At 44.1% G+C, this 20,773-nt stretch overlaps 1 protein-coding gene across 1 annotated transcript in view; it reads left to right on the top strand.

Moving 5' to 3' along the window:
* Positions 1-20,773, top strand: part of Vwa8 (von Willebrand factor A domain containing 8) — a 320,387-nt gene that overhangs the window by 174,240 nt on the left and 125,374 nt on the right. Inside the window, exons 22-24 of the mRNA XM_032918098.1 lie at positions 15,606-15,681; positions 17,290-17,425; positions 19,335-19,454. Coding sequence (XP_032773989.1) covers positions 15,606-15,681; positions 17,290-17,425; positions 19,335-19,454 — 332 coding nt within the window. The remainder of the gene's footprint in view (positions 1-15,605; positions 15,682-17,289; positions 17,426-19,334; positions 19,455-20,773) is intronic.

Genomic DNA, 20,773 nt, shown 5'->3' with positions numbered 1-20,773 from the left:
AGTTTCTGAAGTTTATGTTTATGGTACCTATTGCTATATAATTGATTGATGACAGTGTTGCAAACAAAATAGCTATTCATTTCATTAGGGCCTAAATATCTCTACTCAGTCATATTAAATATTTACCTGATTGTGTAAAGTAGAAGAGAAAAAGGTTCAATTTAAAAGATAAAACCGTATAGAGGTCTCACTAATTTCAACACAGAGGGATTTTCCCTACCTGCAGCATTAGGGTTACATTTCCCATAGACCTTAATGTTTGCTTTAAGTGAAACCTGTTGAAAGGACCTCAAACTAGCAGTCTGAAGGATGTACAGGGCTTCTCTGGTGTGTGGATGGTCACTCAAGGTCTCTGCTGTGTCTGTTGTGGTGTTCTTCCAGTGGATTGCTGACGATGTCCCCTAATCAGTTCCTCTTAGTTAGATTTATGGATGTCCTTTGAAGAGATTCCTTACAAGAGCCATTCAAACAGTTCTGACAAATAAAGCACCATGCAGCACTCAGGGGCTCCTGAGCGTGGTCCTAAGAGCTTAGGTTCTGATGATCACGGTGCATATGATGAGCAAGCTGAGCAACTCGAGTCTGTGGTTAAAATCAAGGTGTCTAAAGAGTGTGGCTGAAGAGATTTAGACGATTGATAGGTGTGATGTGGTTAGTTGTGTGTTTCGAGTGGAAGAGTCTGTGGGAGGCAATGTTCACACAAAGACTTGTGAAGTGACTTACTCAAGTTATGATCTTATGTTCATCTGACACGAAAGAGGACCCTGAATATTTGCCTTCTATGTTCTTGAATAAAAGTACACGCCTTTATTAAAATCAGTATTATCTGATTTTAGGTAGGGTGAGCTGCCAGATTGTGTCATTTGCTACTCTTCAGATACAAAGATGAAGGCACAAGTCCACATTTGTACGATGTCTGCCCTTGGCTGTTTTCCTCACAGCAGTGTCATAACAAGTAGAGATGCTTCCAGCACAGTGCCAACTTCTACTTCAGCTGGTCTGTCTGTCTGTCTCAACTTGTGATCAGCGTATTCCAGACTGGATGATTCTGTGTCCTACTCAAAAGTTTTGAACTTGAACAACCCTTTTTATTTCTTTATTCAGAGTTTGATTGATTGGTAACTTCTTGGTTAACTTCGTCTTTTGTTATGTTTTAGATTGTGTACAACATTTGCTCCTCTGAACGCCCACAGTAGGGAATTGTACCACTCAATAGAAAGGGTATGAGTTTTAGAGAGCAATCCTTTCCTCTCAAATTTTTGTGTGTCCTTAAACTCCTTGAGTCCTGATTTCCCTATCTATCAAAATAAAATAGTTTCTTGCAGGGTAGCTAAGACGATTGAGTAGGAATGTATGCAGCAGGCTCACCGTGGTGTCAGGCACTTGCAACAGCCTTACTGCTGAGCACTCAGGCTAAACTTAAATAAACTTTTAAGCTCCTGATTTGCATCATATGGGCAAAACATTCTTAGTCCACAAATCTAAAATTTGAAATACTCTAAAATCCAGAACATTTTGAAATCTGACATGACTTGATACCGTAAAAATATTTGGAGAAGGAAGGTACCACTCACATTGAGTCTTAAAGAATTATGGGAAGTTTTCTAATTAGAGAAAGGAACAGGATATTGTGGTTACTGAAGATAAGGCTGTACGTGAATTCCAGAAACACAGCTTTGAGGAAAGGGCTGGGATCAGGAGAATCCGGATGAATGAATGAATGAATGAATGAATGAATGAATGAATGAGTGTCTGAGAATACTGGCAGGAGAATGATCACATTCAGGAAATGGAAGAAAGTTGGGGGAGAGGTCTGGACCTGTGACCTGCGCTCGTGAGGCCAGCACTGTGTGACTCTCTGGACATACTGGATGCCGCGAGTGCTTACTGCAGTGACGTGGTTTGTGCTCGTTTCATCTGGACTGTGAAGTTCGCTCTTGTCCCTGATCGGCCTTCATTAACTACAGGCACCCACGGCTGTTTGAGAATTGAGTAAGATTCTTTGTAGACTCAGGCATCTCTAGAAAAGGGACCTGTGACTGTGTTCTCTAGATAACGTAGCCAGCCCAGCTACTTAAAATGTAGTTATTTTTAAACCATTTTGTCTTTTCTCTATCTTGTCTTCAAATTTTTCCCTTTCTGAAACCAGATGAAGTTTACTTTGTAGCAAGTAGGTGCCAAATTCTACGATTAGCCCCTGTAAAATCAGAGATCTTGGAGTGAATGCTTTCACAAAGCATAGCGTCATCCACACACAGGGCTGTTCCCAGGGCGAGGAAAACAAGATGTGACAGCACAAAATTTGGAATTTGCAAAATCCCACAGGGCACATAGAAGTGTTGGTAAGAAATGGAAAAGGTGCACACTTCAGTCTCATGGCTGAATCCGACTGAGCCATCACCACATCATTCTCTGTGACATAGGGATCCAGGGCTGGGACAGGGCACATGGCAGCTGCTGCTGCTCCCGAATAGTTCTGGGAGCTCCTGCGTCTCAGCTTTCCCCATTCCACACTTGAAAAACCTATTTAGAAACATTTATTAGCAGTTCAGTAGGTGGTGGTTTTCCTGTTGAATGCCTGCTGCTGCTCCCGTTTGGCAGCACAGATTATGATAAAGCCTCAAATTGCTATATGTAGCTCTTTGGGTTTGAAATTATTTTTGACTTGTATCTGGTTGATTTCCAGTTTCATCAAAATTTTTATATTTTGTCTTTCACCACATCCAAGATTATCAACCTCACAAGTTCTATAATCACCTAGGAGAAAGGGTAGCCTGTGATGAATTGTTGTCTAGGTTAAATTCGCCATCTTGAGAGCATCTGTAAGGGATTATCTTGATTGTGTTAATTGATTTGGAAAGACCTATCTTGACTGCGAATGGGTCCATTCCATAGCATAGGGTCTTCCTGGGCTATAGACAATGGAGAAGGTGGCTGAGTGCCCTCTTTCTAATTGCTGTTGGGCCAGCTGCTCCTGCCACCTTGGTTTCCCACCATGATCACCTGAACCTTGAATTCTGAGACACAATAAGCCTTTCAGCCCTTAAGTTGCTTTTGTGAGAGTGTTCTCTAACAGCACAGAGGAGAAACTAAGATACGTGCTGTCTGTCCTTGTTCCTAATAGTCTTTGAGCCTATGGCTGGTTGCTGTTCATCACGTGCTTGTGAATTCTCCCACCACTGTCTCTGTTTTAGGTGAACCCGTGAGGCATAGGAAGGTTAAAGCTGGCTGAGTTCACACAGTCACGCACTGTACGTCCCGGCTTCCGCTCTTTGCTTGACTTCATTGTACTGAATCTGAGATGTCTTACTACAGTACTGTTGTACTGTGACAGTATTGTTGTAAACTGTTGGGCACCTAGCTTATATCCTCTCTCAAGTCTATATGATCACTTGATCGGTTAAATTTTAGCATTGTGTTTCTAATTTTTCCTCAGCTTGATCCCAAACTATTTTTCCCTGGGCAACTGTTCCATTGTTTCCCACTTTTAATCAATAATATTGTCCTTACTAGATTTTCTCTTTGCTTTCTTGACAACTCTTCCAGGTTGTTAAATGTACTTTATCCATCCCTCCTATGAAGTGTGTCACCAGCAAATTTTGTGGTCCTCTTTTCTGGCTCGCAGGTAATTCACAGATAGCATTAGTCAGGGCAGGCCTTTACTGCTGCCCCAGGGGTGGCCCTGCTTCTGTGATACCATCTTTTGCTTTGATTCTAGCTTGTCGTCTGTGGGCTATGAGACTGGGAGTCTTCATTCTCACCGAGCAGTTAGCTCTCTGATGCTGTGTAAACGCAGGCTGGAAAGAGGGAGGAGACCGTGGGACTCGAAGCTCATGTTCTACATCACAGGCTTAAGCATGAGAACCACTGATATGGTCTGCCTTTCCTAGCTATGTAATCTCTCACCACCAGAGCATAGTACCTTTCAGTCTGAGAAAACTTCGGGAATACATATATATAATGTAGAATCAAACTTGTCATACAGAATTAAGAACTATTTATAATTTCTAAATTAGATGGTGTGCCTCCATTTGTGGAAATAAAACAGTAACTGCAGCTGCCAACCCTTAGCCACCACCTCCAGTCTCTTTGCTTCTCAGTTCAGTCACTGTTAGGATTAAATCTGTTTGTACGTTTGCACTCCCACCAGCAGTGGGGGAGTGTTTCCCTTGTTAACATCCTGGCCAGCGCGTGCTCTCACGTGCCTGTTTTATCTTAGCCATTCTGACAGGTATGAGGTGGAGTCTTAGAGTCATTTTGATTTGCATTTCCCTGATGACTAAAGATGTTGAACGTTTAACTGCTTCTTGGCCATTCTAGATTCCTCTGCAGAGTGCAACCTTGTACAACTGGTTTGGCAATCAATTTGGTGGTTTCTCAGTTCTACCTCAAGACTCGGGTATACCACTGCAGGGCATATACCCAAAAGACCCCCACCCCATCCCCATACCACAGGAACAGCGTTCATAGCAGCTTCATTTGTAATAGCCTGAAACTGGAAACCACCTAGATGCCTCTCAGCTGAAGAATGGATACAGAAAATGTGGTACACCTATACCATAGAATACTGTTCAGCCATTAAAAACAGAGGCATTATGGCTTTTACAGGCAAATAGATGGAACTTGAGAATATCATCCCGAATGAGGTAATCCAAAAAGACATGCATGCCAGGGCCTAGCGTAACTGTCCTCTGAGAGGCTCCGCCCAGCAGCTGACTGAAATAGATGCAGAGACCCACAGCCAAGCATTGGGTGGAGCTCCAGGGTCTCATATAGAAGAGTAGGAGGAAGGATTATGGCCCTGGAGGGAATAGGAACTCCACAGGAAGACTAACAGAGTCAACTGAGCTGGACTCTTGAAGGCTCTCAGAGACTGAACCACCAACCTAAGAACATACAAGGCTGGACCTAGGCCTCCTCACTCATATGTGGCAGACGTGCAGCTTGCTCTTCATGTGGGTTCTGACAACTGGAGCAGGGGCTGTCCCTAAAGCTGTTGCCTGTCTGTGGAATGTGCTCCCCTCGCTGGGCTGCTTGTCTGGCCTCAGTGAGAGAGGATGCACCTAGCCCTTCAGAGACTTGATGTGCCAGGGTGCGGATACCCAGGGGAGCTGCTGCCCTCTCAGAGGAGGGGAAGTAGGAGGAGAGGGAACTGGGAGGGGGCAGCAGTCAGTTTGTAAAGTAAATAATAATTGATTTTTTAAAAAAAATAATTAAATTTGTTAACTCATCCTTTTAAAACTCAAGCAAAATAATTAAATGTTTAAAAAAACTTTTTTAAAGATGACTGGCCTAGACCTTGTCTGGTAGACTGGGCTGGCACCAAGTTCAAAGGGATCTTCCTGTCTCTGCCTCCCTAATGCTGGGATTAAAGATGTCTACTGCCACATCAGGTACATGCACACACACAAAAAAGAAATTACTATCTCACCTTTATTGACAGCATAAAACCACTGGTATGCCAATGGAGGAAGAAACCTATTACTTTTAGTATTTTTTATAAAAAGTAAAACAAGTGACCTCAGTATTAAAGCTTTCTAATCTCAGATTATCTGACCGGTTTTGATAGTGTCCCAACCATTTACACTGCTGCCCTCTCCCAGTGCCTTTCCGGCCAGCCCCAGCTGCCAGTTCCTTGTGGCAACCACAGGGAGCAAGGAACAATTAATGTCAGTGCTGAATGCCTGCCACCTCCCAGCTCGTGCAGGCTGGTCATGCTTTTGTGGAGCTTTGGGAAGTGTGGAGCTCGTATGTGATGTGACAGCTGTGCTCTTAGATGGTAAAGCAGTGACAGATGAACAGAAGGCACTTCTTGTTTATGGTTTGTTTTTGTGCAGTGGGGTTTTGCCTGCATGTATGTCTGTGTGGGGGGATCGGGTCACCCTGGAACTGGAGTTACAGACAGTTGGGAGATGCCATGTGGGTGCTGGGAATTGAACCTGAGTCCTCTAGAGGAGCAGCTGGTGCTCTTAATTTGCTGAGCCATCTCTCCAACCCCTAATAGAAAGTTATTTCAACCAAGAGATTTGGCGTATGTTCCTGGGATTGCTCAGTGCACAACTCTATGAGGAATTCCTATAAACTGAGGTCTGTCTGTAATGTTTTGTGCAGGAAGAAACAATAGCATTGCTGAAAATCTAAAAGCGATTGCTACTTTCAAATAGTCAACAGTCAGTTAAGTCGGGTTCTCTTGAAGCTGAGCCAGAGAAAATAATGTTTGTAAGTGATTTCTGAAGGACAGTTTTTATAGGAAACATGCAGGGAAGTAGAAAGTGGTATAGAAATTTAAATAAATGATCATGTGATAGGCAGTAAATTGAGACAAAGTGAAATTTAAACCCTGGAAGCTTAGCAGTAGTGACTCACTTCATAACCTCAGTGGGATTATTCTGCATTTTGACCACTTTCACTAGTCTGGAGACTTAGTGGGTACGTCGATGCAATGCACCTGTAAGAGAACAACAACCCAACGTGGGCTAATGACTGCTCAAGGGTCCCAGCCAGTAGATAAAGGAAACAGGTCTGCTCCAGTCCCTCTTGGGGAAAGAGCCATCAGCATCAGCCTGTTGACACAGCAGACATTAGTCCACTCTGTCTCTGTCCTGGTTTGCTGTAGCCTCCTGACCAAGCAAAACCAAAAAAACAAAAAACAAAACAATCAAAAAAAAAAAAAAAAAAAAAAAACAGTCTCTGTTCTGTCCTCCTTAAGCCCCACAGTCACTGACGCTGTATCTCTTTCCGTCCTGTGGAGAACTTGTGGTGACTCCCAGTTCCCAGCAACAGGTCCACAGAACACCATACTTTCCTGGAGAAAGAGATCTTAATGCTTTCCTGCTCCTGTTCTTTTGCAAGCAGATGTTGTTCCTGTTCTCTGTGCCACTTTTGGCCAAAGCATTTGAAGTGCAGAGCAGAGCAAGGAGACCAAAGTATGAATGTCACCTCAGGACACTTCCCTGCACTTGTCTGTGTGACCTGTTCTTCAGCTGTTGATTAAACTGAACTTAGGACTAGACCATTAAATCTCAAATAACTAAGTGGATCATTCATATTGTTTGTACCAAAATAACTGTCTTTAACTTTTAATGACGGCAAACATTTTTTTAATTATCAACAAATAAAAATGAAGATTATTTTAAGGTACTATTTTTCAGTTTTAGCTCATGGTTTTTTGCTTCTATTTTTGTATGTTTCAAAATGTGTCCTTTCAAAACAACTTTTATTGATAGTACATTTAGGGACAGTGACCTAGGACAGACTCCGCTAGAGTTCCTGTCATTCCTTATCACAGTTCATGTCCCTGTCCCTGTCTACCCCACTGGAAAGTGAGCCCTCCGAGGATAGGACTATGTCAGCTGCCTATTTCAGCACAGTAGCCACACAACCAGCACTCTGGAAGAATGCCTTAACCGACGAGTCTATGAGTGTCTCTTACCACCTGCCAATCTCTGTGACCTCCATTTGGAAAATCTTTTCTCTGAGGTAGGTAGGCATGAGACGGAGTACCTGCCTGTGGGCAGACTCTGGCACGATGTTTCGTCGTCGTCGTTGTTGTTGTTGTTTTCTTTCTTTTCCCCCCCATTTAACAGTCCCTCATAGCTGACACTCCTTCTGTAAGGCTAGGAGAAACTGCCAGGGAAGGGACCTCTCAGTCTCAGGATGACGCAGCCATGTAGCGTCAGACAAAGGTGCCTTTGCTGCTGGCTCTACCAGCAGAAGCCAGCAAACGCTGTACGCAGCCCTTTCTCGGCCTTATCCTGGATCGCTCCAAAGTGCTGATCCTCACACCAAAACCCACCGTGATTAAGCCTTGTGTTTTCTTCATTTGGGGTTTAAGACACCATATGAGAGATGCGAGCAAACGCACTCGGATGGTGCAGTTTTAGATAAAATGTGACGTGAAACAGCACAGTGCATATGAATGAGTCCAGAGAGCCTCTGCAGCTCTGCCCTGCGAGCCCCTGGCACATATGACCTTCTCCCTCTGCACTGAACGGTAGGCCTGGGGTGGAAGCTTATCTTTGCCACCTAAAGCAGTGTCTCCCTTAGAGACCATCAGACAAGAAGCAGCAGGTAGGTAAACCGGCAAGCTCTGGCCGTGCTCACCTGTTTACATACCCTCTTCTGCCCCATGGGACTTTAGCCTGGTCACTGAGACTGGCAAGTGTAGAACCATATCGCAGGGAATGCTTTCCAGTTCCTAAACACCAGGAGCGGTTTTCCAGAGTGAGGGACATCCACGGCCATTTGGGTCATGACTTCCTGGTGAGGCTAGCTACTGTGTCATCCATGATGGCAGCCCTTGAGCAGCCAAGGAAGAGGGGAGCCACACCAGCTTTTTAGTGAGGATTCTGTGGGATTGAACTCAGGCCCTCAAGTTTGCTCAGCACGTAGCAAGCACTTTCCAAATGAGTCATCCACAGCCTGCTACCTGTTCAGTTTGCATAGTCCTCCAGTAAAGCCACATGTGTTGCTACTAATGCAGTAAATATGTCTTGAATGAAAGACTACAGAATATCATGCAATGAAAATTTGCTCAGTTTTCCTCTTACACATGTAAATCAGAATGTTCTATAATTTCTGATAGCGATTTGTGCAGGAACAGACATTTATCAATCTTGGCCCCTGGTTGCCTCTATGCACGACTTTTAATGTTTGTTCTCACCCCATCCTTCTATCCCTTTCCACACTGACTAGAAAGAAACTGGACAGTGTCTTTCATTTTTGTCTGAAAAAAGAGAAGTGCCTGCCAAAAAGCAAAATTGTTTTGAATTCTTAAAATTTCTCAACCAAGAAAGCTAGTTTTCGGCAAAAAGAATCCAATTATCTACGCACCATTTGAGCAGAGTTTTTTATTTCTAAAGGCTGAACAACTTGCAAAATGTTTCTGAGTTTGTGGAAATACTTGTCACAGCTTCAATTAATAAAAGGATTCCTTGTGGAGTAGTGCGAGTCTAGAAGGACAAGGAGACATGATAGAGGCTTGGCACCAAGAGGAGACAGGTTTGACTCCCGTTCTTCCTAACAAGCACTTACCCAACAGCCGAGGGTGGGTACATCCATATCTGGAGACCTTTGAAGAGAACCTTCCTCCCATCTTGGTTTGTTAGGACCTTTTTTGTGTCTAGGCTGTTAGAAAGGAGCAAGTGGCACTAGGCAAACTGTCCTCTATGGGACTATTTAAGGGCAGGGCTCTCTTCAGTGTCTGTCAGGAATCATAAGTAGTTTGTTTGCTAACAGACTTTTCTTTCTAAGCCTTGAGAAGGCTCAAGCACTGTAGGCATCCCCATTCCACCCCCAACCCCCATTCTACCCCCATTCTACCCCCTAGCCCCCCCACCCCCTTCCCTTGCTTTCCTCTCAAATTTCATCCTTTTTCTCTATTATATTTTTTGCGATGTATGTTGATTACCCCTAGAGATGAGTTGCCTTGGACTTTAGGAGTCTGAGTGGCTGACGAAGTCAGATGTATTCAAATGTAATCTGTTTCTAAAATTTGTATTGCATTAATCATATTCTTAGTTTTTGTCTCCATTCTGATGTCTCCATTTCTCTTAACAAGGACTGAATCTATTTGAAAGCCCAAGGGAATTTCTTTCCCAATATAGCAAGATAAAGTTGCATATCACAGGAGAGGCTATGTGCTTCTACTATTCAGTAAAAGGACAGGGTATCTGTAAATGGTTAATCCCTAAATTTATTGACTTCATCTCCACACAAGCGCCTCCCTGCTCCATTAATAATTATTACTGCACTTTCACTACTTATCTTTTTTTTAAGATTTATTTATTTAATTGCATATGAATACACTATAGCTGTCTTCAGGCACACCAGAAGAGGGCATCAGATCCCATTACAGATGGTTGTGAGCCACCATGTGGTTGCTGAGAATTGAACTCAGGACCTCTGGAAGAGCAGTCAGTGCTCTTAACCACTGAGCCATCTCTCCAGCCCCTTCCCTACTTATCTTAAGATAACGCAGGCCTGTACAGGTCTGGGCCTGTCACAGCCAGCTGTGGCTCAGGGGGATTCATGGGGCCTATCCCTGATGGACTGTTGGCTGCTGAAGGGCTTGAGGGAGGGAAATCACTAAGAATATGATTAATGTGATACCTGCAGTTGTGTATCCACTGGTGACCCACTAGGAAGAGTGGGTGCTCCAAACCTGTGGCAGCGCAGATGGCCTGGTTAAAATGTGACCTGTAGGCGGGAGACAGGGATGGCAGAGGATGGTGGGAGGTGAAGGTAAATAGAAAGCAGCTAAGTCCTGTGTGAAAACGTCAGTGAATATAGTCGATAAAGTATGTCATTGAGCCAGGTGATCTCGCCTTTAATACTAGAACTCAGAAAACAGAAGCAAGGCAGGTCTCTGAGTCTGAGGCCGTCCTGGTCTACAGAGTGAGTTCCAGGACAGTCAGGACTACACAAAAAAGTACTGCCACAAAAAACAAACAAACAAACAAAATGGTCTTGACATCAAACTTTCACTTAAATTCTAATTTCAGCCAGTCATGGCAGCGCACACCTTTCATCCTGGCACTCAGATGTGGGAGTAGGGAGGCTTGGGGGATTCTCTTGTGATTTGGGATTTCTAGGTCAACAAAGACCACAGACTGAGACCTAGTCTTTTAAAAAAACTTATTTACTAAATATTATTTATATTTTTGTTGTTGTCTAATAACTATTAGTTCTAATTATGACCTGGCCAGCCCACCAATAATCTAGTCAGTCTTATTGATTTATTTAATCCTAATAATAAAGATATTAATAATTTAATAATAAAACTTATTTAATCAGCTTTTGCACAGTTACTGGCGATTGCCCCCGATCTATCTTTTTATGCTAGATTGGCTACTTCCCATCTGTGCTTCCCAATCACTTGCAGTTTGAGAATCTGAGTCTCACTCACCACCCACGCTGCCTTTGTCCATCTGTCTGTCCTCAGGGGACACTTCTCTTAGCCCATGCTCCTGGTCTGTCCTGTCTACTGAAGACTTCCTGCCCTCTCTGTCTTCTGTCCTTCTCTGTTGTCTTCCTCACGGTCCCTACCTGGGACCCCAGCTTAGTAACTGAAACCCCACCTACCTCTATTCTCTCCAATAATTGGCCGTCAGCCACTTTGTTTGGCCAGTCAGAGAAGATAGGCAAGCAAAGTTTATACAATATCACTCGGTATACTTGAGAGTGTGCTCAGCTGGACTGCAACCAGATCTTCAGGGCCAGTATTTAGCATTTGAATACATAGCAGCCCCAGACCAACCCCCAATAATTATTGATAGAAATTATCATTTAGTTCTAAATCACCCCCCTGTTTACAGTACAGATCAAATATCTGTGTTCTTTGTCTCCTGAGTCTTCTGTTTTCTGTTCTCATGTTTACCTCATTTGGAGTGTTCTGTAGATGCTTTGGTTTCAGGACAGCAGGTACTGAAGCTCTTTTTTGTTGTTTGTTTGTTTTATTGGATATTTTTTAATTTACATTTTAAAAGTTATCCCCTTCCCCCATTCCCCTCCAGAAACCTGCTATCCCATCTCCCCTCTCCCAGCGTCTACGACGGTGCTCCCACACCCACCCACCCATCCACTCCCTCCCACCTCCGTGCCCTGGCATTCCCCTACACTGGAGCATCGAGCCTTGACAGGACCAAGGGCTTCTCCTCTCATTGATGACAGACAAGGCCAACCTCTGCTACACATGTGGCTGGAGCTGTAGATCCATCCCTGTGTACTCTTGGGATGGTGATTTAGTTCCTGGGAGCTCTGGGAGGTCTGGTTGGTTGATATTGTTGTTCCTCTTATGAGATTGCCAACCCCTTCAGCTCCTTCAGTCCTTTCTCTAACTCCTCCATTGGGGACCCTGTTCTCAGTCCAATGGTTGGCTGCAAGCATCTGCCTCCATATTTGTCAGGCTCTGGCAGAGCCTCTCAGGAGACATCCATATCAGTCTCCTGTCAGCAAGTGCTTCTTGGCATCAGCAGTAGTGACTGGGTTTGTCGTCTGCATATGGGATGGATCCTCAGGTGGCGCAGTCTCTGGATGGCCTTTCCTTTGGTCTCTGCTCCACTTTGTCTCTGTATTTCCTCCTGTGAGTGTTTTGTTCCCCTTCTAAGAAGGACTGAAGCATCCACACTCTGCTCTTCCCTCTTCCTGAGCTTCATGTGGTCTGTGAATTGTATCTTGGGTATTCTGAACTTTTAAGCTAATATCCACTCATCAGTGAGTGCATGCCATACCTGTTCTTTTGTGATTGGGTTACCTCACTCAGGATGAAAATATCCTGAGGTACTGAATCTCTTATGCCTGCTCTTTTTCTTTCACCCTCAGGTGTTTTGCCTAAGGGGAAACAAAACTGAATCTATGGAAATGAAGCTCATTAAAACATCCTCACAAATCTTTACTTTAATATTTTTGCTCCCAGATGGAGTAGAGAACAGTTTTACGTACCACACAGACAGCATTTCAGAGCAGGCTGCGTTTTCTCTCCTGACCTCTCCCCCTTCCTCAGGCCTGTTACCCCGTGCCTCCTCGGAAGTCGGCCTCCCCACAACACACCACCCACCCACAACGGTTTTTTCCCCTCATTTTGACAAAGATTTGGTCTGTGCATAACTTAATTATTTTTATTGTATCTGGCATCATTTTTAAGTAAACTACTGCATATAACAAATTTGACTTCAAAAAAGGATGTAAATTACACTTAAAAGAAAACGAGTTAAGCACACTATTTCCCTATGCCACCCACATACTGACTTAAACTTTGACAGAAAATTGTACTTTGTAAGCTGGTAAGAAGCAGGAACAATTGGTAATAACATAAACGCCAGCAATTAGCTGGACATTGATTAATAACTCAAGCATTACCAGTAACTGGAAAGCCATCTCTGTTAAAACTTGGGTCAAAGAAACCGGTGCTGGGGTGTGGTTTAGCTTGTCCTCCCCAGCATTGTTAAAATTATTAGCTAATATTTCAAAGCTGTTTTCTGAAAGGAACAAGTCAAAACAGTTTTGAAATTGCCATACTCTCTTCAGGCATTGTTTTGTATGTGCAGAGTTAATATATTTGACCCAAGATGCTCATAAATGTGGGGCAATGATTTAAATCTAATACTCTGGAAGAAAAACATCGCTGTGTCGTTAGGAATCTGTGTCCTGTGCTGTCTGTGGCCACAGCAAGTGCCTTGTTACTTACTGACTTGGAGTTTCTAAGATGTCATAGAAATCCAGCCCTTCTCTCACTGTATCAGGTACCGTATAGAGCAGTTGTGCCATCCACTGTCCCAGCAAACAGAAGACATCAGCACATAACTGCCCCAAATCCAGGTACCTAGGGTTCTATGTCACTCTCATTGAACACACTCACTAGCATGTCCTTCCCTTTGCCGCTCCACACGAAAGTGCCATAGCCCAAGAGGGCAGACAGACGCTGACTTCATCCTGAGACAGCCTTCTTTCTTCTCTAGCCAGTTCACCAAGAGTCATGTTTCCCACTTATAAATGCCTTTATCTCCATCGCGGTCACCTTTGGAGGGCAACGACAATGGAACAACAAAGCAAAAGACCCACAACTGTGTGTTCTTACTTCGAGCACCAAACCTTTAATGAAATCTAATTTGACAAGTTGCGTACTATCAGACTTCAAATGTTATAGGGCAGTTTCATTGGCCTTTTTAAAATTGGTATTGACCTTCAGTTGCCTGAGCCCCAGGCACTGTGCAGCACTTAGCACAGACACTGACTTTCCTTCCCGCTGACAGTGACACGAGAGTTTCTTGTTCCTTTCTGGGGCTGGAAGGTGTCAAATTGTTGCCCTTAAAAGATGTGAGAGCTGAGGTGAGGGACCCATTATGTTGCTATAAAAATCTGTGTGAACAAGTATTTTTCCTTTCCCCTCCCACCCTCTCCTCTACTGCTAGAATATTAATAGTGGATCTAAGTCAGCTAATGAAACTTTGTTCTTAGTTTATTCAAAACTGAAAACTAACTTGTCATCAAAGGTAGTATGAAATATGACTATGAATGTATAAGACCTGAGAATACAGAAATGGATATATATATAAAACCACGTACCCTAATGATGCGTGTGTGTGTGTGTGTGTGTGTGTCTGTGTTTGTGTCTTTCTCTCTCTCTCTCTCTCTCTCTCTCTCTCTCTCTCTCTCTCTCTCACACACACACACACACACACACACACACACACACACACACACACACACCCATGTTGAAAAGCACCAATAAATTGCCGGAATGTATTTACACAGTTCTTTACATTTAGTGGAACATTTAATTTGGTTTTTAGTAAATACAAAACAATGATTCTTTGGTGAAGTGGAGGAAACAATCAAGCCTGGGGACAAACCATCATCCCACAAGGCCATGGTCGTGGAAGCTAGAAGAGGGTCAGGATAGTGATCAGGCAGACCCAGGGGATTAACTCAAGAAATCCATTCCCTGTCAAATTAAAGAATTCTTTCTAACAAAGTATAAATGAGACAGGAAGTGTGGAAATGGTGAAGATGCATGGGTATATCACCCATGTATCTGTTCTAGCCCTGGTATGTGAAGACTTTGATGGAGAGTTACCAAATGCAATAGGAAATCTAAATTCAGTTCATCTGGAATAAAAGATGGACATAAACCATCACATGGGAGTGCTTTGTAAGGCAGACTTCAAGATCGTTTAGACCATACCTTACCTCCGAGGAGCATGTTGCAAATTTTTAAGTTTGCAGTAGAGTACAGAGTCAAGGTCTGAGTTCAGGCAGTGTCTTACACATAGGTGCTCAAGGCTGTGCCTCTGGGGCTTCGTTGTTTGCTTTGACTACATAGTAGGGTTTTTGGAAAGGTAATTTGTACTTTGAGAGATGATGAGTATAATTTATTTCATGCCATTTCCATTGTGGAGCATGGTTAGGTTGGCCATAGGACTTTTTTCATTTTTAAACACAATGCATACAGAAAGTAAAGGCATAAAACGGCTTGCAACACTGCACACAGGCTTGGCAAAAGCATCCACAGGTGATGGTAACTTCACAGCTCATCAGAAAAGAGGCTGGGAGCATAGATATCTCAGTGCTGACACGTTTCAACACCCAGCCTTGAGTAGTTTCAAATAAAGAACAGTGTGGTTCAGGCCTTGGATTTCGTCTCCACGTCTTCAAAATCCTATGAAGTAATTGTGTTCTTTAAGTACCATTACAGTCTGACCTTTGCCCCGATGACATGGGATGTGCTTGTTCACCTGATGGCCAGGATGGCAAACTTGTCATCAGGATGTTTAAAGAGTATAACATGCATTCTTTGTAATATGTGGTGGTCTAAACAGATTTTTAAATAGTCTATTCATCCTCAGGAAATCATTTTGAGTAGTGGAATTACTACAAATGAGGTTACCGGAGGAAAGGGAACTGATTTGGCCACTGTATTAATTTATAAACTTAGACTTACATTGTCAACAGAACCCTGTTGTTGGCTGCACTTCTATTCATTATGTCATTTGTCTTGGGAAAATCAAGATGATGGACAAATTCAAAGATTTACTCATTGATTTATTTATTCATGCCCAAACACTGGTTTATTTCCTTACTGACTGAAATGTTTGGTTTGATTTTAGGGACACCACAGTGCAGTCTCTGACTCTTCAGCCCTCGGTTAAAGATGGACTGATTGTGTATGAAGACTCACCTCTGGTCAGTAAGCCAGTGATACCAATATTTTAAAGTGTGTTTTGCTTGAACCTGTATCTCAGCCTACAGATGGGTTAATTGTCTGATTGGAGCACATGTGTATATTGTTTTAGATGCGCATGTCTATCTCATTGGAGCACACGCATGTATCATTTTAGATGCCCGTTTTTATCAAAATGATATTATTGAGAAAGAAGCATATTCTTTTACTGCACTTTCTCTCCCAAGTGCAGGAGTCAGGGACTGACACTGATCTCTGCTTATTTTCTGAGATTGTTTTAAGTCTGCTGTTGTTCTAAACTAGCAAAGCAGTGACTCAGTATTTTGGGACTCATGGGGCTACTGTTGGCCAGGCCCTAAGGCTGGGGACTTTGAGATCTGTGCCAGGGGTCTCCAAGGTTGAGTCCAACTCCTCTCTGAAAAGAGATGTGTTGGGGAGGAGCCAGATGTTGTCCTTTTTTCTTTTTAAATTTATCCTAAATTTAAAAAAAAAATTCTTATCAAGTCTTTGAGACTACAGTATGAAATTTTGTGATAAAAGGAAGCATCTTAAGGCAATGGTGGCACACATCTTCAATCCCAGCACTCAGGAGGCAGAGGCAGGTGGACTGCTGAGTTCAAGGCCAGCCTGGGCTACATAGTAAGTTCCTGGACAGCCAGGGCTACACAGAGAAACCCTGTCTAGAGAAACCCATATCTACCATGTTATAAGTTATTGGTATCTCCTTAGAAAGAAATCTTAGGGTTATGTTGAAGTGCATAGAATATCTCCTGTCTACTTCCTAAAAAGCTCAAGGAGATATATGGCAAGGTAGGTCAGGTCCACAACTCCCATCTTCCCTCTCATGGCCCTCTCCGTGTGGTCACTGAAGACCTCACGAGCTTGCCTGTCTCTCTCCTTCCTCTGCAAACATCTGTAGACTACACCTTTCTCCAAGATCAGTCTAATATAATACTTTACCTGTGTTTTCCATACCTGCTTCAGTTTCCCAGAGTAAGTCTATTTTGTGTATTCTGCCACGTTCAGTGTCCTGCAGACTGGCCCAGTGCTCCATTTTCATAATGTCAGATTCACATGCGTAGTTGTGCCCCGTTACTTGGTGAGGTCAAGTGCTCATTTCCTGCTCTGGCAACTCATTCCTTAGCAGAAGAAACCCAATCCTTTTTCACAGTTACTCTCTTAGAGACGACATAGGTTCTCCTTGTTCACTCCTCTGCAAATGCTGTTTGACCATTCATTGATTGTCTTTGCCTTGAATACCCACATCCTCCGATCTATTAGACTGTGACAGTATTTGAAGATCCATGAAAGCACACAGTGACTGTTACGTCAGACTCCTCCCAGCTCTGTGGCCCTTCATCTACTTCTTATATGCCCTAAATGCCCCCACTCTAGGGTGTGAGGGGTTGGTGGGAATGCGTCTAACAGAGGAACATGTGAAGCTGCTGCCGTGTTTGGTAACTGATGCTTCTGTTGCTGACTGCGGTGGTGTCCCCGTCCCCGTAACTTACAGCAGCTCTGACAGGCCCAAAGCAGTGAGTGGTGAGCTTTCTTTCAGTAGTGCTACTTCAGTTCTCTTCTTGATTATGATCAATTTTCTCTCTTCAAAGGTTAAAGCAGTAAAGTTGGGTCATATTCTAGTAGTAGATGAGGCAGACAAAGCCCCAACAAATGTCACCTGTATTTTGAAAACCCTGGTAGAAAACGGAGAAATGATTCTAGCAGACGGGAGACGCATTGTTGCAGGTGAGTACTGGAAAGGAGCGTTTCCCCCCCCCGGGTCGGTTTGCACCTCTGTGTGCTTTGTCGTCTGTTTCGGGTGGTGCTGAGGACAATGGGAGCTTCAGTCGTGGGATCACTGCTCTGTCACTGCACATCGTCCACAGCCCCTCCTTTCCCTTCTCTATAATCAGTCTTTGACAATTTCGGTAGGAGAAATGAGACAAATCAGCCTTGTTCTATTCCGAAAATGTCAACCTTGAACCTTTATACTAAGTTTCCATATATTTGTGTGTTATTCCATTATTGAATTGCTATATGGAAATTTGTAAAAAAAAAAAAAACACTGGTGCGTTTCTTTTGCTCACAAAATTTACATTATTGACTCCGTATATTTAAAAATCATCAATGTGGGCTGGAGAGAAGGCTCAGTGGTTAAGAGTACTCGTTGCTCTTCCAAAGCATCCAGGATCCATTCCCAGCGCCCCGTGTTCACTCATATCTGTGACTCCAGGCAATCCAGTGCTGTCCTCTGGCCTCCGCTGGCACCAGGCACACAAGTGGGAGCACACGTGCAGGCAAAAGGCTGGACACATTTTAAAGATCACTGGGTGCTTTGTTGTGTGTGTGTGTGTGTGTGTGTGTGTGTGTGTGTGTGTGTGTGTGTGTACATTTGTGCATATATGTATATCTCACTCAGGAAGGGGTTATTCTCTGCTTTAGGTTTGCTTTTCTTCCTACCCAAACATACATTCTTCTTCCAGTTATTGCTGGAAAAAAATGAAGATAAATTAATCTCATCAGTGTCGTCTTCACTTGAATTCCTGTTGTCATAAAGCAGTATGATCACAAGCAGCTTTGGAGAAGAAAGGTTTATTTCATCTCATAGTTTACAGCCTACAACTCTCGGGTCACAGTCCATCGCTGAAGTCAGGGCAGGAACTCAAGCAGGACCCTGGAGCCAGGAGCTGAAGTAGAGATCATGGGGGGCATGGCTTACTGGCTCATGCCTGGTAGCATTCTCAGTGTGCTCTTTTATGCACCCAGGACCCCCACACACACACACACACAGGGGTAGCATTACCCACAGTGGTCTGGGTCCTCTCATATCAATCACTAACACAGAAAATGACTCATAGACTTTTCTACAGGCACTATTACAGGGGCATGTTCTCAGTAGAGTGCCCTCTTCCCAGGTGAACTACCATGAGCTAAGCAACCCCCCCCCCAAAAAAAAAAACAGAACAAAACCTAGCCAGCACAAGTATATATAACTGTAAGACAGTCGAAGTTTGCCAAATACAGTGCAAGATTTCAGGGGTTTTTTTGTCTCTTGAAAGACCTGAAAATTCATAACTAGCCATAGAAAATACACAGCCAGCACTGTAAAATCTTCCATATTTGAAGGGCACACTTAAAGAGGGCTCCACTAGAAAGCTCAGCATCACAGAGGCGGTCCTCTTTGATCTAATGCTGTCAGTGCACGGTCCCTACTCCAGCCCCTACTTAGCACAGTACAGCATTTTAACATTTCTCCTTGACAGTTTATGAAAAATGAGAATTTGCCTTAGCCTGAGTATCGTCCCTCAGAGAACAGAGCTCAGCCTGCTCCTGTGCTCTGAAGCTTACAGCACTACAAAGACAGTGCACCAAGAAAGGAGAAGGGGCTGTGGGGACAAAGCTGTGGTCAAGCGCTGGCCGGGCCTGGCCTCTGTGTGCTCTCCTGTGATTTGGAAGACTAGCTTAGATAGAGGAATATAACAGCTTTCAAAATCAAGTGTGATTTTTAAACAGCTTTTTCCCCTGGTGTTCCAGAGTGAAGCAGGGCCACTGAACCTTGTTGATTGTATGTCCTACCACAACCTCATGGATGACATTTGAATTGGGAACACCTGATTTGAGCAGAATTTCACTAACTACCCATTTTGTTTTTCAGATGCAGCTAGTGTGGATGGAAGAGAGAATGCTATCGCGATCCATCCTGACTTTAGGATGGTGGTTCTAGCCAACAGGCCTGGCTTCCCTTTCTTGGGCAATGACTTCTTTGGCACTTTAGGTAAAGCAAGGGCTGTAATGACAGCAATGATACAGCAACCACAGTGCTGTGCTGTCCGCTGCTGTTCACCATGCGCCATCTCTGTCCTAGCCACATGGGGGCAGGGAGCTTTACTAATCACGGGAATTATTTTTCTGAGATCACTTAGCTAATGAGTGGTGAGCTGAGCTGTGTGTCCAAGTCTGGCTTAGCCCCTTCCTTCTTAAGCAGTTGTACTGTACTTTGCTGTTTAGTGATACATGATGAATGGCCACCAGTGTCTGCTTCTACCACCTCCTCTAACTGAAAGGACCAAGGCCAGCTGTGAAGAGACTGAGTCATACTGAGTAGAGAGGCCCCTGAGGATGCATCCTCCTCCTCCTCCTCACCCTCCTCCTCTTCACCCTCCTCCTCCTCATCATCATCATCCCCCTCTTCACCCTCCTCATCATCCTCCTCCTCCTCATCATCATCATCCTCTTCCTCCTCCTCATTCCTCCTCCTCCCATCATCTCCTCATCCCCCTCCTCACCCTCCTCCTCCTCCTCCTCATCATCCTCCTCCTCTTCCTCCTCCTCATTCCTCCTCTCCTCATTCCTCATCCTCCTCCTCCTCCTCACCATCATCCTCCTCATCCTCATCCCCTCATCCTCCTCTTCACCCTCCTCATCCTCCTCCTCATCATCATCATCCTCTTCCTCCTCCTCATTCCTCCTCCTCCCCATCATCTCCTCATCCCCCTCTTCACCCTCCTCCTCATCATCCTCATCATCCTCCCTCCTCTTCCTCCTCCTCATTCCTCCTCTCCTCATTCCTCATCCCCCTCCTCCTCCCCATCCTCCTCCTCATCCTCATCCCCTCCTCCTCCTCTTCACCCTCCTCATCCTCCTCCTCATCATCATCATCCTCTTCCCCCTCCTCATTCCTCCTCCTCATTCTTCCTCCTCCTCATTCCTCCTCGTCCTCATCATCAGCATCCTCCCCTCCTCATCATCATCCCCCTCTTCTTCCTCTTCTTCCTCCTCCTCCTTATCATCATCCTCATCCTCATCCTCATCATCCACAAGGGAGGATTCCTCTGCTCTGAAATCTCACACACATACAGAGCAAGCCTGTGTTCCTGTTAGGATCTTGACCTGGCAGTTCACACAGGATTCGTTTCAGGACTTTACCTGAATAGCCATCTAAGAACAAGGATAATCAGTACAACATTGTGTAGTAACTAGAATGAAAACAACTACTGTCCCTCCAAGGGGGACTAGATAAAGAAAGTCTTCTGTATCCACACAATAGAGTAGCATGCCACTATTGAGAGAAATACCAGTCATACTAGCATGCTG

Source organism: Rattus rattus, chromosome 12 (assembly GCF_011064425.1).
Source record: "Rattus rattus isolate New Zealand chromosome 12, Rrattus_CSIRO_v1, whole genome shotgun sequence".
NCBI classification, from domain to species: Eukaryota; Metazoa; Chordata; class Mammalia; order Rodentia; family Muridae; genus Rattus; species Rattus rattus.
Note: the sequence above shows the minus strand (reverse complement) of the source record. Positions and strands in the feature narration are given on the sequence as shown.